General features: G+C 41.0%; 1 protein-coding gene across 2 annotated transcripts in view; it reads left to right on the forward strand.

Annotated features, from left to right (window-relative positions):
* MAGI2 (membrane associated guanylate kinase, WW and PDZ domain containing 2) overlaps positions 1-25,723 on the forward strand; it is a 723,148-nt gene that overhangs the window by 593,693 nt on the left and 103,732 nt on the right. For both annotated transcript variants that reach the window (XM_056845941.1, XM_056845940.1), the window contains 3 exons: positions 600-1,235; positions 21,830-21,861; positions 24,938-25,127. In XM_056845941.1, coding sequence (XP_056701919.1) covers positions 600-1,235; positions 21,830-21,861; positions 24,938-25,127 — 858 coding nt within the window. The remainder of the gene's footprint in view (positions 1-599; positions 1,236-21,829; positions 21,862-24,937; positions 25,128-25,723) is intronic.

Raw genomic sequence — 25,723 nt, forward strand, 5'->3', positions numbered from 1 at the left:
CCTTCCGCCCCCCCCCCAACTTGTGCCGAGTAGCAGCACCTTTTTTCAGGGATTGAACCCAGGGCCTTCTGCATGCTAAGCAGATGCTCTACTACTGAGCCACAGCCCCTCCCAACATTCTGACTAAAATGATGCAAACTTGTAATGACTTCCTTTGTGACTACACATAATGTTGTCAGAATATGTGTGTGACTACGCATATATTGAAAAAAAGCAAATCCTGTTTCATGCATGTCTTTAGAAGACCATTCAGATTTAGGTTTCAGATAAATTTAGAATTTGGATTTAAATATCCATAAGAAACTTGGAGTAAAGGGAGTACTTTAATTTGTGGTTATGGAGAAGCAAAAACTGCCAACCTATTAGAGATTGAAGGTCTCAGTGCCTTAATTTGGATATATTTCTTTTGAAAAAAAGTGAAGTGCCTATTCATCTGCAAAAATTATTTTTTGCTGGCAGATATGTTACCTCATTTTAAGCTAATTGTATCAGTAGCCATTGCAGAATGGCTGTCCTTTCTGGAGATCCCAAATTCGTTCACTCTTGAAACACAAGCATAGTTGAAGTTATCTCATGTCATTATTTTTTTCTCTTTCTAGGTGATGTCATTGTCTATATTAATGAAGTTTGTGTCCTTGGGCATACTCACGCAGATGTAGTCAAACTCTTCCAGTCTGTTCCCATTGGTCAGAGTGTCAACCTGGTGCTATGTCGTGGATACCCTCTGCCCTTTGATCCCGAAGATCCTGCCAACAGCTTGGTGCCACCACTTGCAGTCATGGAAAGGCCTCCTGTAGTAGTCAACGGAAGACATAACTATGAAACTTATTTGGAATACATTTCTAGAACTTCTCAGTCTGTTCCAGATGTAACAGATCGGCCACCACATTCCTTGCACTCCATTCCAACAGATAGTCAGCTTGATAGTACATTCCCACCACCCGTTCATGATGATAATGTATCCATGGCTTCTTCTGGGGCCACACAAGCTGAACTCATGACCTTAACCATTGTGAAAGGGCCCCAGGGCTTTGGCTTCACTATAGCAGACAGTCCCACAGGACAGAGAGTGAAGCAAATTCTAGACATTCAGGGATGCCCTGGTTTATGTGAAGGTGACCTCATTGTTGAGATCAACCAGCAGAATGTACAGAACCTGAGCCATGCAGAAGTAGTGGATATACTTAAGGAATGTCCAGTTGGAAGTGAGACTTCTTTGATTATCCATAGAGGAGGTAAGTCTAGAAAGTCTGCACCATTACATTAATATGTCTGAAAGCATCTAAAATATGCTTGCTATATCACTGTGTCCTGTGTGGAAGACTATTCTCTTCCTAAGTCTGAAAAAGACAAGATATAAAAGTGATGAGGCATGTAGGCAAAATGTAATATTTTACTGTAAACCCCACCATCGCTTATGGTATGTTTTGAGAAATTAACACCTATGTGTATTTTATGTTTCTGTAGGAAAATCACAGGTGTCACTGGCTGTCTCAGATCCCATTTTTGCATTACATTTGTACTTACTGGTGTTGCAAGATTGATAGTATTTTGGTATTTAATCATAACTTTCATATATGGTCAAGGAAATCTAACAGTATTCAATAACAAGTTAATACAGATGTAGGTTGCTAGTGTGATAAATTTATACATTCAGATATCAAGACATAGTAGCTGGTTCTGAGAATGATCTCTGGTTAGAAAAATGCAATCTCTGAGTTAGCCCATCCATATCAAGAGATTAAATTACAGATTTGATAATTATCCTGTGGCATGAATATGTGATCGCTTATATCTACAAGGCTTTTATGAACAATTACTACCGATTAGATTCTACAAAAGGTTACCCCATGGAATTAAGATTGATAGAACAATTCCCAAAGAATAGATGTAGCAATATATAACTCCAAGGAAAGACTATGTTTATTGAAATTGTGAAGTGATAAGTTTTTTCAGCGCCACTTAAGCAAACAGTGATAGTGCAGAGAATGTACAGGTATGCGCCTAGTGTTTCATTTGTCAGGCGCAAGGTCTATTCTTACATTTCATCATGCCTTTCCTCTAAGGAGCTCAGGCTAGCACTCCCAGATCTCCATTCCCAGTTTTATCATTCCGACCACCCTGCGAAGTAGGTTTTGTGAGAGGGAGTGACTGCTCCAAGGCTGCCCAGTAAGCTCTGTGCCTGAGTAGGGATTTGAACCTGAGTCTTTCAATCCTAGTCATACACTAGTCAATACAATTCCCTCCACAATTGTGTGCAGAGCAGCATCATTTCGTATGAGTGTAGCAGGACCCTTCCCTTTTTCTTTATACCATCACTATGTCAAGTAAGCCAGCACTATGCTGGGCTCTCTCCAATACTGCCAAGCAATTTACTTCAAACTGTGGCCCTCCTGTACTTCCCAAAGGATCATCTGGAAGCTTTTACTTTCTCATGCTTGTAAGCAGCTCCAGTTTGGCTTCTGCTAAGAATAGTCTACATGCTGGGCAGAAGGATCATGTACAAATTTCCTTCCTTCATGCTAGGAAGAAGTGGGTTTCTAGATGGTCCTGGGTGAAAAATGGGAGAATCCTGTTTGGGAAAGGGTGTCTGTCTGGTTTCCTTATGGTGGCTCCTTGATGAGCAGTTGGACAGCCTGCTGTGAGAGGGAGAAAGGAGGCCAGGTTGCAGCCTGAAACTTAAGAAATTAATAAACTGGAAGAACAACCAAACCTGCAAGAAACAGTAGTGGATTAAGATCAAAGCCAAATTAGATTTGGGGGTAGTATGTATTAACATTCAGTTGTAACAAAGAAAGCACAAATCAGTAACTTTTGAGTAATTAAGTCAATGGAAATCAGAGTAGTTTTTTGCCCAGAAGTGGATTTTGAAGTAATATTTTATGAATTAGGGATTTTTTTTAAATTACTCATACAAACAGTGTTTCTTATTTGAGGTTGAACATGATTGCCATTTCAAAGAGTTATTGGTTAATATCAATAGTGGATTGCGATCTGACCTACGTTTTGATTGTAAGGTAACACAATTCACAAGTTGTAATGCAACACAGTAAGTTGATGTCTTGCAAGAATTTATTGGGTTATGCAAGCATGGCTAGCTAATGGAGGTCAGGATCAATTTAATATGGGAAATTAACCCTTAAAACATTTTAACCAGCCCTTTGTACACATAGTAGGGTGGAATTTATGCATTGGTCCAATATTTCTGAGGTATGATGATTTTTATAGATGTGTGTAACTGGATACAGATCCCAGACTTTGGTAGTTTCTCTGGATAAATAAATTTAGAATAAAAATGTGGGCTCTCGAGTATGTGAAAACAGAAACAAATATTGGAATTCACTTATAAGAGAGGATTGTATTCAGTGCTGTAATCAAAGAATGACAATGGAAATGAATAACTGCTTGATTCATTGCTTAATTTAATTTTAATAATTAAAAGGATAAGATCTTAAAGGGGAGAGATACATAGTATATTGAAGTCATTTCCTGTTTTCTGAATTGAAATTATTTTTCCTCCAACTCTCGTCATAATTGAGGTCACTGGTATTGATAACCAGTCACTGAAAACTTTAGCTAAGTTTTCTTTGTTACTAAAATACTAAACCACCACCCACCCCAAGTGAAGCTAATTACTGATATTTCATATATCAGTAAAAACATTGGTGCCGCATAAGATTATTCTTTTGTGTTAGTTCTTTGTTTCTTTTTTCATTTAATGTGGAATGACCATAGCAAACTGAGAGTGCAAATAGCCTTTTTTCATTTCCCTATCTTTCGTGTCTTGTTTTTCATAAGATGGAGTAATGGTCGCTGCCATGCTGAATTCCAGTTTAGCTTTCTTAGCTGTATTGAGTGCTGTAATTAAGGAAACAGCGCATCACACCAGGTTTGTCCACATGTCTTAGTGAGAAGTCTGCCTCACTGTAGTTGTAGCATTTGTGAGTGGTGTAGCATAGAAAATGCGATCGCTGGAATGGTGGGGAAATCTTGTATTGTCTGGCATGTGATCTTCTTGTTATCAGAATTGGGGGTGGGGGTGGAGTTAGGTGTGAGTGAAGGGAACTGAGGAGAAAGCAGAGATTGCCTGATGAGTAGATGATTTCAACAAAAATACTGGACACCCTTGCTTTCTTTCCCTGTGCTGGGGCATTAGAGATAAAGTTAATATGTAGGTAACAGTGACCCTTGAAACAACCCTGTGATAATATTCTACAGCCTTTGCTGACAGGCTTCGCTGTTGCAGCAGGGTGCTGACGAACCAAAGGGCTTAATTAAAAACACTTGCTTTGATTTGATAGCTTTTTTTTTACTTGTGCAAGCTCCTTTTCCCATTAAACAATTCTTCAGTAAACAGCTTGGAGTGCATTTCCCATCTCTTCCAGTTTTAAAAAAAATTGCAGCTGCTGAAACTAGTATTGGGGAAACTGTGTTCAAAGTTCAGCTTGCCGAAGGCCGCCCTTTCTCTGGGACAGGGGTCACATGTGCTGGATGATGTTCCTGCACAGCAGGGTGGGGGTCCTCCTATGCTTTTGATGGGGTGTGGTTCTCCTTGCCCCCCCTCCTGGCCTTCCTGCTGGGCTGGTGTTGCTACAGGCTGGGAGGCAGGAAGTCTGGGTTGTTGAGAGAGAAGGGCAGGGAGGTACCCCCTGAAGAACTGGCGCTGCCCTGCTCAAGTAGTGTTGAGGGTCGACCTGGTGTGAGATCCAGGGTGCGGCAGGCGGCATGTGCCTCAGCCTGGCCTGACCTTTGCCCCCCTTTTGCCAGAGGCATTGCCGCCCGGGTAGGTTCTTAGCCTCCGTTGCTGGAGCCTCTAGGGGGAGGCACAGGCTGGAAGTGGATGGGTGGGTGGATAGGCAGGTGGGCCCTGCCTATCCTCAGCCGCACAAAAGTCCACCTCACTGGAGGTGCACCCACTGCCATTTCATCCTAACTGTTGTAAGAACAAACTTGGCAGGCGAGACTCGGGGCTGGTGAGGGAGGTCAGTGTCATACTGTCATTCAGCTGCTGCGCTCAGCAAATTGGAGGCAATGGTGAGAAAGCGAAGAGACACAGGGACAGAGGAAGGGCAATCCATCCTTGCATTATCATCATAGAGTTAAGGGTCCCTAACCCTTTACCATAGAGTTTTTGTAAACCCTGGTTTTCACTGGAAGTGACATCAGCATACCAGCATGATGCTGGCACACCGGTTCCCACACCCTAATAGTCCCTGAGCATTGCTGGCTGCAGCTTAGCAACCCTAAGCAATAAAGTGATTCAGCTGCTGAAAAATGCAGTAAGACACGCAGCAGTGGAGACTGAAAGGACAGTTGTTCTAGGTGGAGAGTTTCTGACCATTTAATCCTGAAAGTCAAACGATCTTCTGGAATAGCCACTTATGAGTATAAGGAACAGCACTTATAAGAGGAAATGGGAAACCCAAATGAATACATAGAAATACTTGTTTATACCTATGGATGTTTTGGATCCAGCCACCATGGAGAACTCCACAAAATAAAGCAATACATCCATGAGTAATTTTTTATATTCATATGAATCTGATAAGCAGAAGTTTAGTAGGCACAATCAAAATGGCACATCAAAAATTGTGGTTAAATGGATCTGTGCAGAGTTTGGCATGTAAATGTGGTTGCTTCGACTTTCCAAGTTAATCCACACCTGTTACACCATGGTAAATTTCAGCACATTTCCAATAGTGCAGTACATCTGAATTGAATTGCAAGTTTTTAGTATACTGGAGCCGTATTATTATTGCTTTAGCACATGCTGATCTCTGTACAGATCCTCTCAACCCCACATCGTCAGCACACCAATTTAGAGATGTGAATTGGCTCTGGGAAGAGGCTGCCTAACCATATCCTACTGTCTTTGCTACTTTTTTCGTTCACATTTTGTTCCCTACTCATTCTTCCTGCTTTCTCTGTCTTTTGTTTCTGACGTCCAGATCCATGAACATTTCTTTCCTCTCTCCTTGGTAACAAGGCATGCCTTGTTACCACCCCTCAGTTTATCCCTAATCCTCTAGTTAACCTTTCCAAGGATTAAATTTTAAGATGGCACCAATGAATGCTCACATTCCCCCTTTCTTTTTTTACAAAACTTTGCATCTTGGGATTCTGTCAGAATGTCAGTAAACTCAGCATGAAACATATTTTGCTCTTATAGAATGTTTTGTTTGCTTGCTTATTTATTTATTTTTGCATTCTTGATGCAGTATTTATACCAATCACTCTGAAAAGTAAAGTCTTATTTTGGAATACTATTTTGTGAATGCCTCTTAATATATAGCAACAAATACACACATATGGGAAGAGATATGCATATATTTCCTATATATTCAAACCTAAGCACCCTAAAATTTGCATTAATACCCTCCATATATCTTCTCTGTGACTAGCAGTGGAGTGTGCAATTGCCTTCATATTTCTGAATTAGAGATAGGAAACATCATAACGAGGCTGTTAATTTTTTAAGACATAAGTATGGATAGTGGTAAGTAGGCATTAAAGTTATGTTAATTGCATTCAAAAAGGAGGGATAAGAAACTATCTCTTGTTAATATTTCTCGGAGTATGCTCTTGTTTATAATATTGCTGTTGTGTTATCAATGCAATTTTCTTATGTATTTCATGGAGAGCTTTAGTGTTTGTGGATTTTTTTTCTTCCAATTTATAGTTGGTGGTATTGCTAGAACAGTCTCCAAACATATGTTTACGAAGTATGCGTTAAACTTTAGTGGTGATTTTGTTAATAAATTAAAGGGACTGCTTTCTGGGGAGACGTGCCTGAGTTAAATGGCATTAGCATTAAAGAGAATTGCATTGTACACAGAAGAGAAAAGAAGAATGATTTTTATTAAAGAGACATATTCATTTATGCATATATGGACGTTGGCACTACGGTGTCATAAATATGGGAATTACATGTTGAATCCTCCATATGCAACTTAGGCAATATTCTGGTGTTTTAATTCTGGTTGCTATTATAATACTGCCTAGAATAGCTACCAAACAGCTGTTGAACCATTCTTTCCATGTGAAGAAGCAGAACTATTTAGTCAGGCAGAGAGCAATTCCTTATACTGAAATTTGCACAGAACAGAAGGGCCTAAGTGCTTGTGGATAGCACTGTGTGGTGCCTGGAGCTTCCTTGTTATGAAACAGTGGGAGGAAATGACATATTTTGATGGCATCTGCAAGAATGATGGAAAGTCACTGGTGTCAGACTATTTGGAGAAGGAGACAGGCTCAAAGAAAACAGGATACTGTTGAATTTTTGACTTGAAATAACTTGCTCAAAAGCCAACTTGGATCCCATGGATTTGTCCACAAGTGGAGACCCTTTCCTCTGGTAGAAGAAGCTTTCCCCTGATACAGACACTCTTCTGAGCATCTTACAGCAAGGGAAAGATCCTTCTACCAGAGGATAGAGCCTCCACTAGCAGAGTAGCATTGTGGAATCCAGCCTACAGTCTTTCGTGTCTGATGAACATGGACAAGAGTGTACCTGATAGTGGAATGTTACCAGAGCCACCTGGCTCTGATGACGCTCTGTGCTTGTGTATGTTATTAGGGTGTATGTAAGATTCTCCTAAATGTGTTGAGTGTCTTTTCTCTTACTGGTGTGGCATGTGTAATGTTCTTATTAATCTCACTGTTCGACTTCCCAAGCTGTTGTTGAAGTACATTGTATAGATGACATGATTTGTAACTCCAGTGCAATGCTTTGTTGAAATAACAGAAATAAAACAAGATAATATTATGTGAAACCAGTCCTATCATTATTGTGATAAAGATATTAGATCTAGCGATAAAACACTGGATTGAGTTCCTTGTTTAAGACAAAAAAGAATCAAAACATTCTCCTTTTTGCCTGTTATGTAGATCCAAGAAGCTGTGCAAGATGTAGAGAATGATTCATGCTGAGCCGATGATAGAAGGTGGAGCTAGTCCATCCTACATCAGCTAAAATCACATCGCAACCAATTATTAGGATTTGCGGGAGTGTAGAGTTGCACTGACATTGGATCATATGGCAGCCAAAAGGCCAGCAGAGGTGATCATAAGTAAGGCATGTTGCGTCGTGCCTCTGCCATGCTTATATCACTACTTTATACTGCCAAGAGGCAACCTGCACAGTAACACTGGCAAACACGGTAGCAATATGACATCTTTTTGTCAGTGTTAATGTACAATGACAATTTGTGGTGTCACACAAGCACAGTAATTCTCACACCCATAACATTCCCTGCTGGTGCAACCAACATATAGGTATTGCAAATGATATCCTTATTAAAGTTAACTGAATCCAATGCAGGAAGTTATTTTTGGACAACAATGTGCCATGTACCCATTTTAATGATGGTTCCTTTCCGATAAGGTTGTGGGCTTGGTTCTCTTTATTAACAGAGGTAGTTCAAAGAGTGTTTCTAGTTAGGCCTGGCTTTCCAGGGTACATTGTTAGGCATTGCCATTCACAAGAAATAGCTTCTTGAGTACAAATTAGTCATATTTGGAAAGAAACACTAGTCCAGTTTTCCATATATCTGTACAGCCCCATACTTATCCTTCCCAGAGCTCACAAACATATCTCACAATCTTAAATATATGGTTTGAAGCCCTTTTTGCAGGAACAGTAGATCACTAGAATAAGATTGTTATAATAAGGGGTGGGGTGAATGATAGATAGGTGGATAATAGGTAGTGTGTAATTTCCTTTAATGTTCAGAAAATGTGACCTCTGATAAGGCAACCCTTCTGGGACCGTGCTACCGTCAGTTGGTGCCTCAGGGCCTCGGCTTGGATCAGATCCTGCCACTGCAACCACAGGCCCAAGAAAAGATGCCAGTCATCTCTGCTGGTGAGGGCCGGGAGCCAGCAAAGTCCCTGTGGTGTATCAGCATCCTCCTAATAGTGCTGCACCAAGCCATTGGTTGGGTGTTTTGGTCGGAGAACTTGCCTTGGTTCAAAAGACTTCATATATGTTGTCTAACTAATCCTTGCAACAGCTCTGTCAGTTAAGCTAATGTAGTAGCTTGTCTAAAGATCTAGTGGATTCCTCCCACCTGAGGTGAAATTTGAACCGAAGGACTTTCTGGCTCATGGCTTCAGTTTTACACCCACACACCCCCACACACACTGTACCAACTGATTGTGGCTCTATTATTATATTCTCTCTATTTCATGTTTCTCCCACCCTACTTCCAAGGATCTCATGGCAGCAAACATGGCTTTTCCCCTCCCCATTACATCGATGTCTGATGCACAGTTTATCTGTTTTATGAGGAAGAGGAAACTCCACTTGAAACTCCACATTGCCTTAAGCTTATCCAGAATAGCTGTTTTATATAGACAAGGAGGACATTTCTGTTTATATAACAGTGTTACTGTGTGAATTTAACTTCCATATTATGAATACGTTCAAAAATAAGAGAGAGAGAGAGAGAGAGAGAGAGAGAGAGAGAGAGAGAGAGAGAGAGAGAGAGAGAGAGAGAGAGAGAGAGAGATGGAGAAATCAAAGACTCCATGTGGAAGTCTTAAAGTACAGCCTTTTGTCATTTTCTTTGGGACTAGAAATAATTTACATTTCAGCTTTTCTTCCACAGCAGTCTGCAAATGTCTAGGGAAAATAAATCAATGCCACTTCTTTTATAAAATAAGAATGAAAGTAGCTTATGTTAAATATTTCATCTGGAATTAGTTATCCTAAGGAAAAAAAACGTTATTCAGATAGTTTTTCTACTTCAGTATTATGTGTGTGTGTGTTTTAAATTGCAAACATTACAATGTTATAAATCCTTTATTTTTTTCTGGTGTCGTTGTAAAATTCCTTCGGAAATGAAATGTCCAATGAAGTCAAGCTGGAAAAAGTAACCATTGCTCTGATATTGTTTGCTATGTTGACGTAGACCATAATCTACTAGTAGATCCCAGACTGGGTCACAATAGATCTCCTAAAGCTCAGGAGCCACAGGGAGTGCTATCCTTATAACGCGTTCCGGGGAGTGAACTCCACTGAATAGACCTGAGTAGGATTCTTAGTAGACCTGTATAGGATTTATCTCTACATGACTCAGTGCTCTGTGTCTTAAATATGCACTCTCTTCCTATTATTTCCAGAAACAGTAGCCATTCCTCTCTGACACAAACCTCTATTGCTTGAAAAATCACAAATAAGATGGGTGAATTCGCTAATTTCTCAGCCCAGTGTTCCCTACCTGTAAAATAGTAATATTAATTGGCTACTGTGAGCAGGTCTTTGGGCAGCATGTTTGGGGGCTGGTGTTGGAATCTCTGGTATGTAGTCCCAGAGGTGGATTTGTACTTCTGTATGGAGATATCCTGTATGTGGCTTATGTGATACAGCAGGTAATTTTGAACAGCTCTGCCCCATTATTTCCTTGCTCAGTTCTGTTTCCAGAACATTCTTGAGTGCAATCTTCTAGGTGTATTGTTGTGTGCCATCTTTTCCAGGTTAGGGTTGCCAGGTCTTCCATTCCGGCAGGGGATATCCCACTGGCAAGCCTCTTTTCCCACCACTGCTCTGAGCAGCAGTGGGAGGGAAAATAATCACTGTCAGGCCAATGGCATGGCATCACTTCTGAGTTTCTGGTGATTGCTGGAGAGGACTGACATCGCTTTCAGGTTTTCCACAATTGGTGCAACAACGATTTTTTGTGTATTGGACTTAGGCATGACATCACAGTTTTTCCCTGGAAATGATGTCACACCATCAGCTCAACAGCACTCCCCCTCCCAGACTCGCACCATTTGCCAGGCCGTATTTGGAAACCCTGTTTCAAGTGCAGCATCTTCCTTTGCATTGCTGTGATTCTGGATCAATTCAGTAGCTGAATATGAGTCCCAGTGTTGCTTGCATAATTCTTAATTAGAGTCTATTGTTGAATATTCAAACCTGTCCCAAACACATGTCTTCTCTTGAGTTCTGAAAATACATATATATTTGACCTTTCCTATCAATAGAAGCCAGTGTGATATTGGATGGTCATATCATTGGATAAGAACTGGGGAGATGTAGATTCAAATGCCCAGTGAAGCTCACAAGAAAACTGTGGATGTTGCTTTGAGGAACAGTGGAATAAAAATGTTACAGATAGATATCCTGATTTCTATTGTGTGCCGATCCTGACCGCTGGACATTGCTCATCTATAGAGGTGTACTTTTGTGTACTTACTTCTGTGCCCATATTTTGGCTGTTTTGCTTTCATAGTCATGCGTTCTAGAACAACCCCAGTTCCTGGAGATTTTCCACCCTTTTCCATGTAATTAGAGTTACTTGCCTCCTGGTTTCTGGCAGGGCTCCTGTGGTTTTAAGAGCTAGCAACAGGCAGAAATGAAATAGATGCTGCTTTCCCCTGTGTTGAAACATAATGCCAGGGAAGCCGATTGGTTATGATTGGAATGTGTGTTTGAGTGTGTGTGTGTTTGTGTTTTTTCTGTAGGCAGGGGAAACAAATGCTGGATTTATCAGGCTACCAAACTCCATATTCAATATTCTCTTTCAGTGTTCACTTTTGCAGAAAATCAGGATGCTACTAATCATAAAAGTGAAAATTCAGATTCAAAAAGTTCCTGTTCACTTATCTCATTCCTTCATTTCTATTAATGTAAGATCTGAAGAGAAACCAGAGTATGTCTATTAATGTATATATCTAGGCTCAAATGAAATTTTTCTACTTAAAATACATCGCAAATTGGAGTGGGCAGTAGAATTATGCCCAATCTAATTAAAACGGATAGTAGATTGATCAGTCACAACATAATTCTCTGACCTTTACAGCTGCAACAGAAAATATATATAGCAATTTCCACCAGTATACACTTGCCCCCGGGAGCACCCCCTTTGATGCTGGCGTGAATCTCTGTGATGGGGAAACACTGCCAACTAGGATGCGCCAGCACCCGAGCATGGAGCTGTCACAGGCTCCCCAGAGACGGTTTAAGTGTCCTTGAACCGGCATTCATGCCACTTGGCATAAGTGGCATGAACGCCAGCACAGAGTTTATGCCGGCTTCTATCCCCTTTCGCCCTTCCCTCGTTAGGATTGGGCCACTAATGTACCTTTGAGTGCAGGAGCTCAGATTTAGTATAATGTAATTTTATGATAAATGTAAACACCAGTGAATTACTAATGGGGCATCTCACTAGTCCCTTTGCCAACATTTTGGGTGATATTTTTCCTTCCTGCTTTGGCTGTTGACCTCGCAGTGACACAGACTTACCATTTCGGGTATACGATGTTTGAAGATGTCCTTGAAGATGTCACCTGCTCTTTTAAAGAAGCACAATTAAAGGTTGCGAACTCCTTATGGTGACAGGCGGCTCCTGCTGGGAGCTGTTTTTTTCCTCTCTCTCCAGTTCTGGGGGAGGGGGGATCTAATCTATTTGCTGCCGGTACTCACTAAATCTCTCAAGCAGCATGGGTGATTTAAGCCTGATTATGCATGCCAGGTGCTTAGTCACCCACAGCCTTTGATTTCTATACTTCGAAGGCCTTTCTCAGCAGACTCCTTTAGTGCTCCTAAAAAAAAAAAATTCTACAGATCCCTTTTTCTAACTGTCCAAGACCCTTCTGTAGCCGCATCTCAGAGGAAAATCTAAATGGATAACAAAAAAATGTAAAGTGTGCCTGGCATACGGAAAAAATCTGGAAGCTGAAAATCATGGATAAATGGGATTATATGTAGAGAGGTAATGATAATAGATTGATTCATTAAGCTAATATGTCAGTGGCATGCGTACAAATTAAAAGTGCCAGAATAACACTGTGGCTGCCTGCATTGGTGGCTCCTTCTGAGGAGTCAGTTAATATTAATCACCAGATAAGAAAATGTCTGATAACAGACCCTTTGTAAAATCACTGTGTGATGGAACAGAGTTCCCACACTTGAATGTCTCCTTGTAAATCAGCAGGATGCCACTTGTATCTTGCTCAGTCACCGCTCTGTGTATTCCCATCCTCCCTCCGGTGCTGCAGATTACCTTGCACCATTAATTCTCAGGGCTTTATGATGTAGTGTCAGACTTTAATGCAAACAGGTATACACAGTCCAGTCATAGTCAACAACCTTCTAGCCCCTGGGATTCAGTGGGTTTTGAAGGGTGCAGCTGTCAGGAGCCCTGACTTGGGTGGCAATCGGCTAACCTTGCTTAGCTTCTGAGATCTGATGAGACTGAGCTACTTGGATGTAGATTGGATAGTACTTGGATGAGAGATCACCAAGGACGTCTAGGGCTGCTATGCAGAGGCAGGCAAAGCAAACCACCTCTGTTTATCTCTTGCCCTAAGTCAGTGGTGACTTGACGGCACTTTCCACCACTGACTGTCAGGACCCCTCCTGGGCTGGACTCAGACTCAAGAACAGTCTCCTCAGAGGATGAACAAAAGGAGCTAGGAACTACTCATAGGGAGATGAGGGCTCAGGTGATGCCAATCTCCTGCTATTCCAACTGATCTCCAGCCGATAGAGATCAGTTCACCTGGAGAAAATGGCTGCAGAGTAGGCAATCCTACTTACACATTAACACCAGGACAAGCTTTATCGAAAAATATTATCAGTGACTCTTAATTAATAGCTCACACAGCAATGTATACAGAAGAAGAAAGCATTAGAAAAGTTGCATCATTGGGCTGCTTCTTCCCGGGCCTAGTGTCTCCACTGCACCCACCAAGTAGGAGTAGAACTGGGGCGGGGGCTGGTGGTCTGGGGTCTAGACCTACAGTAAAGAGTGACAGCTGCCCAAGGGTCTGGCAAGTTGGCAGCTTCTTCAGGAGCTGTGGCTTCAGGAGCAGGCTCCTCTGCCCAAGCTTTGGGGTCCCATTGTTCTGAGTCCAGTCTGGTGGTGTATGTAAGGTCACCAGGTCCCTCTTCACCACCGATGGGAGGTTTTGGGGGCGGAGCCTGAGGAGGGTGGGGTTTGGGGAGGTGAGGTACTTCAGTGCCATAGAGTCCAATTGCCAAAGCAGCCATTTTCTCCAGGTTCACTGATCTCTATTGGCTGGAGATCAGTTGTAATAGCACGAGATCTCCAGCTAGTACCTGGAGGTTGGCAACTCTATGCGGAACACTTTAAGGTCCAGCAAGGCCCTGATGTTACCAGGCAGAGCATTCCACCAGGCCGGAGCCAGGGTAAAAAAAGCCCTGGCTCTTGTCAAGGACAGCCGCACATTCTTAAAGCTGGGGACCACTAGCAAATTATGGTCTGCAGAACATAACGTCCTTCCAGGGGTATAGAACAGCCTTTGACATAAAAACTGTCCTTAATTCCATGGTTTGTCTTCTGTGATGTGATTGTGCTATCTAGGCATTGTAGCCTACATTTAATTTTAACCTGATCTAACAAACACATCTACAGGATTCAAGTTTAATATTGGCCTACAAGACCGTTCCCCCTTCTTTTTATGATCAAAAGATGTATAATGCCAAGTCTTATGCTGGGACAATGACTGAAGCCTAGGGCCATGGGACAAGGCGTTTGGGCCTGGAGGACTGTTTGACGAGCTAGAGACCAGTCCATAAATGCTATTGGATCAGAAAATGCCTTGTTGAGAGCAGAAAGGGGGCAATTGGTTATAGGGTTGTGCATATCGATAAACCCAAACCAAAAATTAACCCGAAATTAGCCATTTCGGTAAATTTCAGGTTGACCGAGCACCAAACCTGGGGATAAAGCCGAAGCCAAATAGGCGATTCATGAAAAAGCCAAATAGATATTAGGCTTTTCGGATTTGGCTATTCGCCTATGATAAATCTAAACAGCAGCATGGCTCTGTGCTTTCTCCCCTTTTTCTTTCTTTTTCTTTTTTTGACTGGTTTTGTTAGGGGCCCATAGCTGGGGCACTTTTGAGATAGGGTTATTTAAAAGACGGGGCTCACCCAGTCCCGTCCGGAGGGATATAGCCTCCAACTTAAAGAGCTGGCTTCAACAGCCACCCACCAGGCTTCCGAAGGCGATTTCTTCACCAACATGGATGAGCAAACTCCTTCAGACAGCACCTGTGGTTATGACTTCAGCCGGCTCTGGTATCACCACCACCACCCCATGAAAACCTGCTTTCCAAAAGAAGATTGCCCTGAGTAGAGGCTTTGTTTCCCTGCACTGTGACCATGTCTTGGATTCAGATTTTTCATGACCACAATAAAGGACTGTTCAAAGGATGTCATTTGCCACCAAACAGAATGTTTTCCGTGCCTTATTTCTCTTGTATTTAAGCCTTTTTCCTCCGTTTGTATGCTAATTTGCATGGACATCATGCAAAGTGACCCAGAAATGAAGGTAGCCCCCAGGCTTTGAGGTGACCCTGTCCCAAAGTTCACCAGACTTTGGTGACCATCTAAGGAGAGTCCCTTGCAGCCACACTGCAAATTTGGGGACTCTACCTCCCAGTAGCTTCGGAAAATAATCCTCATAGGCTATAATAGGGCCAAATTTTCGGTAAACCCCAAAATAAGCCAAATACCAAAATTTACTGTTATGCATATTTGGCTTATTCTGGGTTTACCGGAAAAAAATGGGCCCAATAAACACAAACCTGAAATTAATCAATTTTTTTTTTTGCACAACCCTACTTGGTTAGTTTTTAATCAGCATTTCCTTGCATCCCCAATTGGTTTTACTATTCAGTATCACAAATCAAAATGCATAATTTTGGCTCAAATGAGTAAAACTTCAGAGTGGCAGGCTCTGTGGCTATCTGTGAAGTACTTCTGCTGAACTGGTACCTGAAATGATGCAAATTATTGTACCTTTTTTTGTATCCCATGGTCTAAGACGTTCTGGTGTGTGCTATGTGGATTCTCTGTTCCTCATTTTTTTCCCGTCCATTCTCCATATATAGTTCGTGTCCTTGGGCGCAATTTGAGCAGTGGGACATACCCGTGTCAATTAAGGTCATTTGTTTGCCATAACATTATTCTGCATGGAAATGTTTCATTCTATACACTTTTAGTTAATGAGTCTTGAGTTGCTTCCTGGAGACTTCTGACACACATGTGCATTTTGCAAAGTGAACTGTGAGAAGATTGGATTGTCACAGATAATTATCTAGCATCTGCTTCCAAATCTCTGCCTTTGCTTTCAGAATAGTTTAAACTTAGAATCTCTTGTGTAGAAACTAAATACCCAGAGACTGATCCATTTTCCATGAGAAGCAACGGAAGTTGCTGAAGCATCAGTGCTGATAGCAGATGGAGACAAAGGGGGGGGGGAAGTCTGATGGGCGAGTTCCGTTCCTTTCAAGAATCTCTTAAAACTTTGCCTGTTCATTTCTATCACCCATAAACGCTGAGTTCCCATCTGATGACACCTGTCACACTCTTACAGTGGGGACTGAGATTAAAGAGGGAAGGGAAAGGCTGCAAGGAAAAGGTGGGTTTTAAGCAGGATTACAAGAAAGAGAGAGGGGTGGCATACAGCTGTGTGATTCAGAGAGGTAACCTGGGGTCCAGAGCAAAACATAGTCTTTGGGGCCCTTCTGAACCTCCAGAATGCTGACAGTAGACAATATAAGCCATCATCCTTAGGGTCAAAGGTGAAATGGATGCAAGCTTCTTTATCTATTAACCTTAGGCAATGTGAACCAGGTATCTTGGGGACTTTCAGCCTTGTGGGGCTTCAGTGCAGTTACTCCAGTGACTACGTAATGGTGCAAACTTTATTCTGTTCTACTCTGAACACAAATCTGTTAAAAAAGTACCAGTTTCACACTCACTTTCCATCGAGGTAGTCGATCTTTTAAAAGCTACAGGACATTTCTTGAACATCTCATTGATAGGCCATTCAGAGAGCCATGAGAAGACCCTTAAAGTTGATAACAGTCTGTTGATTTCATTGGAAATGAGCACATCATTTCCATGTCAGCATCTGACCTTTTCTGACAGCCAAATCCCTGCTGGGAGATATAAAGCCCCTGGGTTTCCTTGATAACAACTATTTTCTGCATGGTGATGGCCGTGCCTCAGTGTACGCAAATGCACTAACTGGTTCCTAGTGCAGATGCTTAGAGGAAAGGAGTTTGATTGATGACTGATGGACTGAATGATTGAAAATATTAATATCTAGTCTTTTCATATACACCGACAAAGGGCTATCAAGTAAACAATTGCTGATGATAAAACCATACAGCAGCACAATTCAGTAAGACCATGGTATCTGCAGTAGCCACAGCAAAAACATCAACTCCTTGGGTAGTTTTGCCTCCAAGATCCCTGGGGAAGTAATTCCACAGTGGGGCCACCACAAAAAAAGAGCTTATCTCAGTTAGCCACATACCTAACTTCTGTAGGTGAAGGCACCCAAAGTAAGTATCTTAGAGGACTATCTCCAAGAACAGACAAGTTTAAATGAGCGCCAACCATCTTTCAGAATAGTCCTCCTATCAGCCCCTCATTTTGTATGCACAGTTCTGATCCTTTCAGAAAACACTGTAGTCCTGTGAACACAAATAATGCCTTGTTTAGCAAGGGCAGGATGCAAGAAAACATCACATGAATATACAATTAGGACTCTTAAAAACAAAGCAGCTACCTTCATGTCTCCAATCAGCTTGTCTAGGGGGAAGAAGGTTGTTGAGCAGTTCAGCACCCTCCAGCTGCAGACACAACTTGATTCCACCATCAGTTTGTGGATGCCTCCAAGTAATTTCTTTTTTAAATCTGGGCATTGCACTGTTACTGTGCTCATAGCTCTGACCTGGCCACCTTGACCCATGCCTCAGTAACTTTGAGGCTGGACTGTTACAGTATGGTATTCATGAAGCTTCTCTTGAAAACCGCTACAAAATTCAGTGTGCACCTAAGATGAAAGCCATAACATTTCTGGAAAGGTGGGTGGTTTGTTTTGTTGCCGTTGTTGTTTTTGCCTTGATTAACACAAGTTGCGTCACAAAAGACCCTGAAAATACATGCTAAGTGATGTTATGATGTGGGGGCATGCTCTAGGATTTGCACATCCTAGACCACCCCACAATGTCATGACATTACTTGTAGTTCTTGCCAGAATTGACATTGCATGCCAGTGCGATATCTGCATGCCTGTCTCCACCCCCTAAAAACTCCCAGGGATGCCAGATTTGGCACCCCTAGGGATTAGTATTCTTGGGAGATGCCAGTTATATGACTGAACATCTAATGCAGGTTGTGAAAGAATGTACCCATGAGACTGGGATGTGTGTGTGTGTACTCTCCATGGATACCTTAGAAATGGAAAGCAAGAATCTGTCTTTACTCCTTCATTTCTACTCTTTGGAATTACATAAAATTCAACAGAAGATTGTTGAAGCAAAAAGTAAAGAAAGAGCAAATCCCTCTGGGGATGGAGCTGGGGGAATTTACTCCTTCCTCTAAACTGTGTTAATAGTACAGTTAGCTGGGTGGGGAACTCATATTACATTGTTGAAGGATGTTTACTAAAAATTCTATTGTGTAAATGTATTCCTAAATTATGCAAAAAGAGAATTGGAAATGACAAACACAGAAGAAATGGAGTTGCTCTAATAGTGAGGCAAGATGTAGTACAAGCAGTCAAAGACTATAATACAAAGTCTGACTGAAAAATATCAATCAGACTTCATGGAAAGCCTATCAACATAACCATCATTCAAGTTTATGCCCCAACTACCAATGGTGATGAGGAAGAAACTGATCACACACCTAAACAAGATGTGCTGATAATCTTAGCTGAGTGGAATGCAAAGGGAGGAAACAAAGCAGAATCAAATATTGTTCGAAGATTTGAGCTAGGAGCATTAAATGAAGCGGGAGAGCAACTCATACATTTCTATGAAGACAACAATTTGTTCATTGTGAACACATGTTTCAGGCAACTGAACATATGATTGTATGCATGGATATCACCAGATGGCCAATACAGAAATCAAATAGATTACATAATCAAAAGCAGAAGTTAGAGGAACTCTATTCTGTCTCCTAAAACAAGACCAGAAGCCAATTGTGGTACAGGCCATGAATTGTTAATATCAAAAAACACCAAAACATTCATAGTGTCAAAATACAATCTAAAAGCATCCCTGAAATGTTTAACATCCATGTAAAGAACAGATTTGCATTACTAAGTTCAAGTGAACATGAATTGGAAGAACTATGGGTTGAAACCAGAGATATTATCAAAGAATGGGCAAAAACTATTCCTATAGACAAAAGAAATGCAAAGCCTTGATGGATGAAATTCTTAACATTGCTAAAGTTAGATGAAAATAAAAGGTGGCAGAAATAGAACTGGAAGTCTAAATGCAGTGTTCCAGCAACTGGTATGTATAGACAAAGAGAACCATTATAATAACCAGTGCAAAGAAATAGAAACAAAAAAGGAAGAACAAGATATTTTTTCCCACAAGATCCAAGAAATCAAGGGGAAATTTAAAGCACTGTTAGGCATGCTGAAAGATCAACATGGAAATACGTAAACAGAACAGAACAGATGCCTTCCAAAAAGAATTTTTTAAAGAAGAACCTGCTGTTTTAGAAAGTGAAGTGAAAGCTGCACTGAAAGCAGTTGGGAGAAACAAGTAGTTGGGAGGCATCGATGGATTTCCCAAATCAAACTGAAAAGCAAGGGATGTGTGTTACTGTAGTATTTCTACCACTGTGATCCATCCCACATTCGGAAGCCAAACCTTGCCCCTAGCCTCAAAGCCGTCTCTCATTGATGATAGCCAGGTCAGTAGACATGGACCCTGGCGCCTTTTCCCAAAGAACTACACCCCATTTTTTATTGTTTCTAAGGCACAATGCAGCAGAATTGTTTCTGGCACACCACCAACATAAGCAGTCACTTTGTGCCTGAGCATCCCCTACTAGTAGGGGGATGGAGACTAGGGATAGCATGTTCTTCCATTGGTTCTAGACTTTTTTTCTTAAAGTAGTTTTTTTGCTCCCTCTCTTCTTTCTTTCAGGTGTCTGGGAACATGGTTTTATGTAGTTGTGCATGCAGAGAAGGAGAGGAATAATCTCTGTTTGAAAAGCTGGGTGCTGCTCATTAATTGTAGTGGATTTTGTATTGATTTGTTGGCATCAAATTGAATATTATTATTTGTTGTTGTTTTTCATTGTTTAACTTCTTCATTAACTAACTGCCAGGTACTTTTTTGTGGAAAGACAGTATATAGATCTTAAATGAAATAAAAACATTCAGTGCAGTTAAGCAAATAGTTCTGTTCTACGTATCTGTAACATTGCTGATTGTGATAAGTAAGTGAGCAGGCTTCGGTCAAAGACTGGAATGTTAGGAGGATCTGAGAAATAAAATGTATCTCTGAGAATATTTTATGCTGGAAATAAAAGTGAGAGTAGAAAGATCGTGATTTTACTTTCATATTTCAGGTAACATGTGGGAAAGAGGAAAATTGTATGCTTGTCTTGTTTTTTCTTTAAAATAGAGATGCATATTAGGGCTTAATACATAGAGGAGAAGTCTTTGTGATATGATCCCATACCATTTCAGCAATGGCTGCAGAGTAGAACCATAAAGCTTGGGCATCTTTTTCATGGAAGTATATCCTGCCTCCAAAAGAAAGGTCACTGGAAGGAATCAGATCCTTTGACCAGCACTCCTGCTCCTGGGACACCAATGTTATTGTAGGAGGTGTAAGAAGGCAGGTAACATGGATCGGACCTCACTATCATTTTCTGAATTCTGCCTTTTCAGTATAAGTTAAAATTACTTTCATTGACCAAATAATATTTGTTGGATAATCATTGACTTTCAAATTATTTGAACTCTGCTTCAAGTATTGTAAAGAGTGATGAATATAAAAAAACAACTGTTTTCACTCAATTAAATATCGACTTTAGTTGCATGATTTTGATTTTATTTAATACTGTTCTTTTGAACTAGAAAGAACTAGAATGAATGAATGAATTTGTTTTTACGGCATTAGCCAGAACATATCAACAAGAACTAGAAAGAAACAAAATCAAGGCAGTATTTCATTGGAAAAAAATTAATGGGTAGGGGGGAAATGCAGAAGAGGCCAACCCGGCTGCCAACCTCTAGGTGGGGCCTAGAGATCTCTTGGTATTACAACTGATCTCCAGATGACAGAAATGACTTCCCCTGGAGGAAATGGCTACTTCGGGAGGTGGCCTTTATGGCATTGTAACCTGCTGTGGTCCCACCTGTCCCCAAACTCCACCCTCCCCAGGCTCTACCCCAAATCTCCAGGAATTTCCCAACCCAGGGTTGGCAACCCTAACCCTTGCCAACTCATTCAGTCATAATACCAAAGCATATTTTAGTGCAAGATGAAAATGCCTAGTAGGAGCTTGAGAAGCATTCGTATACTCCTTGTATCTCTTTCCTCTTCAACTTTTAACTATGGTGAAATAATTAGCCAGTGTGCCTTTAATTTAATGCAGCCATTCATGATATGGTGCAGTTCCTCTCTGTGTTAAGTGCTATTTTGGAAGATTCTTTAAATTAATTATACGGAAGCCCAGTAGAAATACCTGTGAATCATTCTGGTAACTTTCATTGTCTGATCATCTATCAGAGTCAACAACTGGACAATACGTGCCTGACCCCACGGTTGTGAAAGATAATGGCAAATGAATTTGTGAATTCACTAAGCAAAAATTCTGGCAACCAACAATGTTATGTTTTTGTTCAGCAGCACTCAGGTTCTTCTAGGTGCCATCATCATTCCTTATATGTGTGCAATTCTCGTCTAAATATAACAAAAATTACACATTTGCACTAACAGGGGAAAAAAAGATTTATGTTGGCCAATCTGGAACATATCAATACAACACAGATGCACTGATAAGCTTTTTCCCCTTTTGTTTTAGGATTCTTTTCACCGTGGAAGACTCCAAAGCCTGTAAGTTTTTTAAAAAAATTCCTCATTAGAATGTGAGGGCATGATAGGGCTGCCAGCCAGTGGCTGGCAACTGGTGGGAGTCAGGGGGGCAGGGAGAGGGGCCCCTGGTGGACAGAGTTCCATCACTTCCATAGAGTTTCCATTGATTCCTTGAGCAGAGTGACGCCACTTCCGGGTTTTCTTCAGAAGTGACCTAACACTGTTATGCCAATGGCCTTTTTTTTTTCCTGCCAGCCACAGAGTGGCAGCAGGTAACAAGAGCTGGGGGGTAGGAGGACTCCCACCCTAGGAGATAAGTGGCATCTCTAGGGCATGATCCAGCTAAAGCTAAGCACTTTTATGTTTCCTTGATTTCCATGGATGAGAATTAATTGCATGCTTAACTCTTTCCTATTGAAATGAATGGAATTGAAATGGAACCTTGCCCTGTATTTGTAAGTATATGTATGATCAAACAGTAACTTTTACTTTTATAGGATATTCATTTCTTCGTTGAATCTTCATTTCAAGCAAGGGTGCACCAAACTCCAGCCTAAAACATACTTCCCAAAAAGTAAATGCTGTTGAACTCAACAGGACTTATTTGTTTTAAAACATTAATATCCTGCCTTTCCACCTAACCCAGGTCTCTAAAGCAGTTTATAACCACAATTTAAAAGTTTTAAAAATTCATAACTGCCAGCAAAATTCGTCCTAAAAATTGATGCTGCCAAAGATGGAGTGGGGAAAATCTGTTAACAGAAAAACAAAGCTGGTACCTGATGAACGTGTCTGGAGGAAGTATTGCAAAGTCTTAGTGCCATCATGAAAAAGGCCCTGTTTACAGCAGCCAGTTGCCTCACTTCTGAAGAGATCAAGGCATGTTCTTAAGTCTTGCCTCCAGACTAACATGTCTAGTATTGTGCTGTAAACTTTGGTTCCATTATTTGTTCTTGGCCTGGCAATACAGTGGGTTTGAATGCTTCAAAATTCAGTCTAATAACAGTTCACTAATTAATATTTCTTCATGACATATAATCCTCCTGGTGTCCTTCAGTCAGCTCAGCTCATTTCTCTATAGAATTAGCCAAAGGCAAATGGATTATAATAGAACCTGATTGCCTTGGGCAAAGCCACAAGCACAGATATTCATTATCTAGCTAGATAAAAGGCAGACTTGTGGAAGAATTATAACCAATGAAATTCAGAAGCACCTAAACAGTGCACCTGATCAGCCAATCTTGTTCCTTCCTCAAGAGAATGGGAAAGCTAAAATGCATCCCTCTCTTTTTGCCTGATTAATGAGGTACACCTCTGTGCCCATCTTCTGTTAATATATCCTCCTAGTAGATAAATTTTTAATTTATGCTTGGATTGCTGTTTGGAAGAATTCTTGTTTTCTCCATAAGAGAGAAAGCGTAACATTCCCCATTTGGCTTAGCCAGGCTACGACCTGAAAATTCTGACAGTGCCCTTCATACAGTCCTTTGCTGACAAAAGCTTGGAGGTGTTTTTCCTTCACATCAAGCTGGAAAAGAGAACTGCTCCCAGCCTATAGGCTTTTATGTCTCGTTATCTCGTGTAGCTAATTTTGCCGAGCAATTGCAAAGCAAGGAAAATTAGCCAAGTGAGTTAATGTGAGATGAAAATTCCTTGGCAAGCAGAGATGCCTTTTCTCTCAGTGCAGTGCCAAGGTAAATGCCTGCAAGGTTTTCTCAAGTTTTGAATAACCAGGAATCACCTACATAATTCTGAGCACTCAAAGCCTAGCTGTCTTTCTCCTGGTAGATGTATGACTTCTGATACTCTTGAAAGTCATAAAAATAGCACAGGGAATGAAATGAGTAAGTTACCTTCAAGAGACCCTAAACACATTTGTGTTTCAGACTATTAGTGGGCATGGTGTGCTAGCTGGTTTTTAGTAAAAACGAGTTTAATGGTGCAGAGAGGCAAAATTATTAAAATAAACAAATCCTCAAACTGGCAATTCTAGGAATGGTAAACAAAGATGTGTCCGGGACAATTTGAGATGAAACGCAAATAAAAGAAAAGGTAAAAGGAGTGCTCATTCTTTTGCTTTACATCTTGGATAAGGTGTACTTTCTTGCCAAAGGCTGGGCCCAACAGTAGATTAACTGCCACTGATCAGTTCTCAAGAGAGGAAGATTAAAATAAACCTTGATCCTCTTCCTCAAGTCTGGTATGCCCCATCCATAAAAGCATCATCTTTGGCACTAGGCAGCAGAATTTTTAATACCTAACAACTGGCTACTTCCTGTTTTGGCCCTTCTCCTTCCTATGAAGCATCTGGGGCTGCTAAACACTAGCTACCCATTCTCCTTGTTGGCTTGTGCAAACTCCATGTGCCCTGACAACCATGGCTTCTCCTGTCTCTCCACCAGCCACGTTACTGCCACTGTTCTTTCTGGCTTCCCCTGCCATATGGCCTGGGCTGAATGTGGACCCCTAATCAGTCTCTCTGCTAACCATCCAAGCAGCTGGCTGCCTCTCCATCACAGAGTGTTTTGGGTCATGGCACCAATCTGGAACCCCTAAACCACAGATTCTTCTAAATCAGACTGTTTTAATTTTAGCAGTTGACCTTCCAAATTAGAGCATAGAGAGGTCTTTATTTTATTAGAACATAAAGACGTCTTTTTATATACTTTATTGGTGCAGCTGCCACACATATATGGAAAATACAAAACTTTGGGCTGTTGCAATTGTTCTCGTGTATAGAAAAAGAGGCAATAGCAAATACTAAAATACAAAATATACTTCTTGTATTGGTTATTTATATATTTAATTCATTTATACACCACCTTTCTCCCCAGTATGGACCCAAAGTGGCTTAAATCATTCTCCTTTCCTCCGTTTTATTTTGTCAACATCCTTGTGAGGTAGAGTAGGTTGAGAGTAACTGGCCCAAGGTCACCCAGCAATCTTCCATGCAGAATAGGGATTTGAAGCTGGATCTCCCAGATCCTAGTTTGTCTCTATAACCGTGTTAATATTTACTATTCACTTCTAAAACAGCAGTAAAAACATGATACAGATATTGCCTAATGTTTCCTTGTTTGTGTTTTTTTTACCATAGATGATGGAACGATGGGAGAATCAAGGCAGTCCTCAGACAAGTTTATCTGCTCCAGCTATACCACAGAATATCCCCTTCCCTCCCACCCTGCACAGGAGTTCTTTTCCTGATTCCACAGAGGCCTTTGACCCAAGAAAACCTGACCCGTACGAGCTGTATGAGAAGTCACGCGCTATTTATGAAAGTAGGCGTAAGTGAAAACGATGGTCCCTTTGCTGAGCACTACACTTTAGACGTCCCGATAAATGTACCAACAGTGCCATCCTAAATGGAATTATATCCTCCTAAACCCATTGAAGTCAATGGATTTAACAGAGTGTAGCTCTGTTCAGGATTGCACTATAAATCTGGCACAGCTGTAACTCAAATTAAAGAGAACAATGAATGCAATTATTGTGGATAACAGGAAAAAACACAACTAGGAACAAAACTTTGGTGCATTTATCTTAAATCCCCTTGCATTAGAGAACGCAATCTATCACATGCTTCAACCAATTAAATTCAACAGGAATTAATTTCAAGAGACATGCTGAATGGTGTGTGCCTCCTTTACTTATTTGTTTGGATGTATGGATAAGCAGTTTGTTTAGGGCTCCTGCTCTCAATCCCAGTCCCACAGAACAAGGAATGTCCAATTAATGTTACAGAGCAACTTGTCTTTACCTTTCGCTAGCAATGTGATTTTTATATGGTATATTTTGGGGTATTACGGGTATTTAAAATCTTATCACAAAGCTGAGTTAAAATCAAACCAATAGTTTTATGCGTATCATAAGTATCTTTTGA

The sequence above is a fragment of the Euleptes europaea genome, chromosome 3 (assembly GCF_029931775.1).
Source record: "Euleptes europaea isolate rEulEur1 chromosome 3, rEulEur1.hap1, whole genome shotgun sequence".
Taxonomy (NCBI): Eukaryota; Metazoa; Chordata; class Lepidosauria; order Squamata; family Sphaerodactylidae; genus Euleptes; species Euleptes europaea.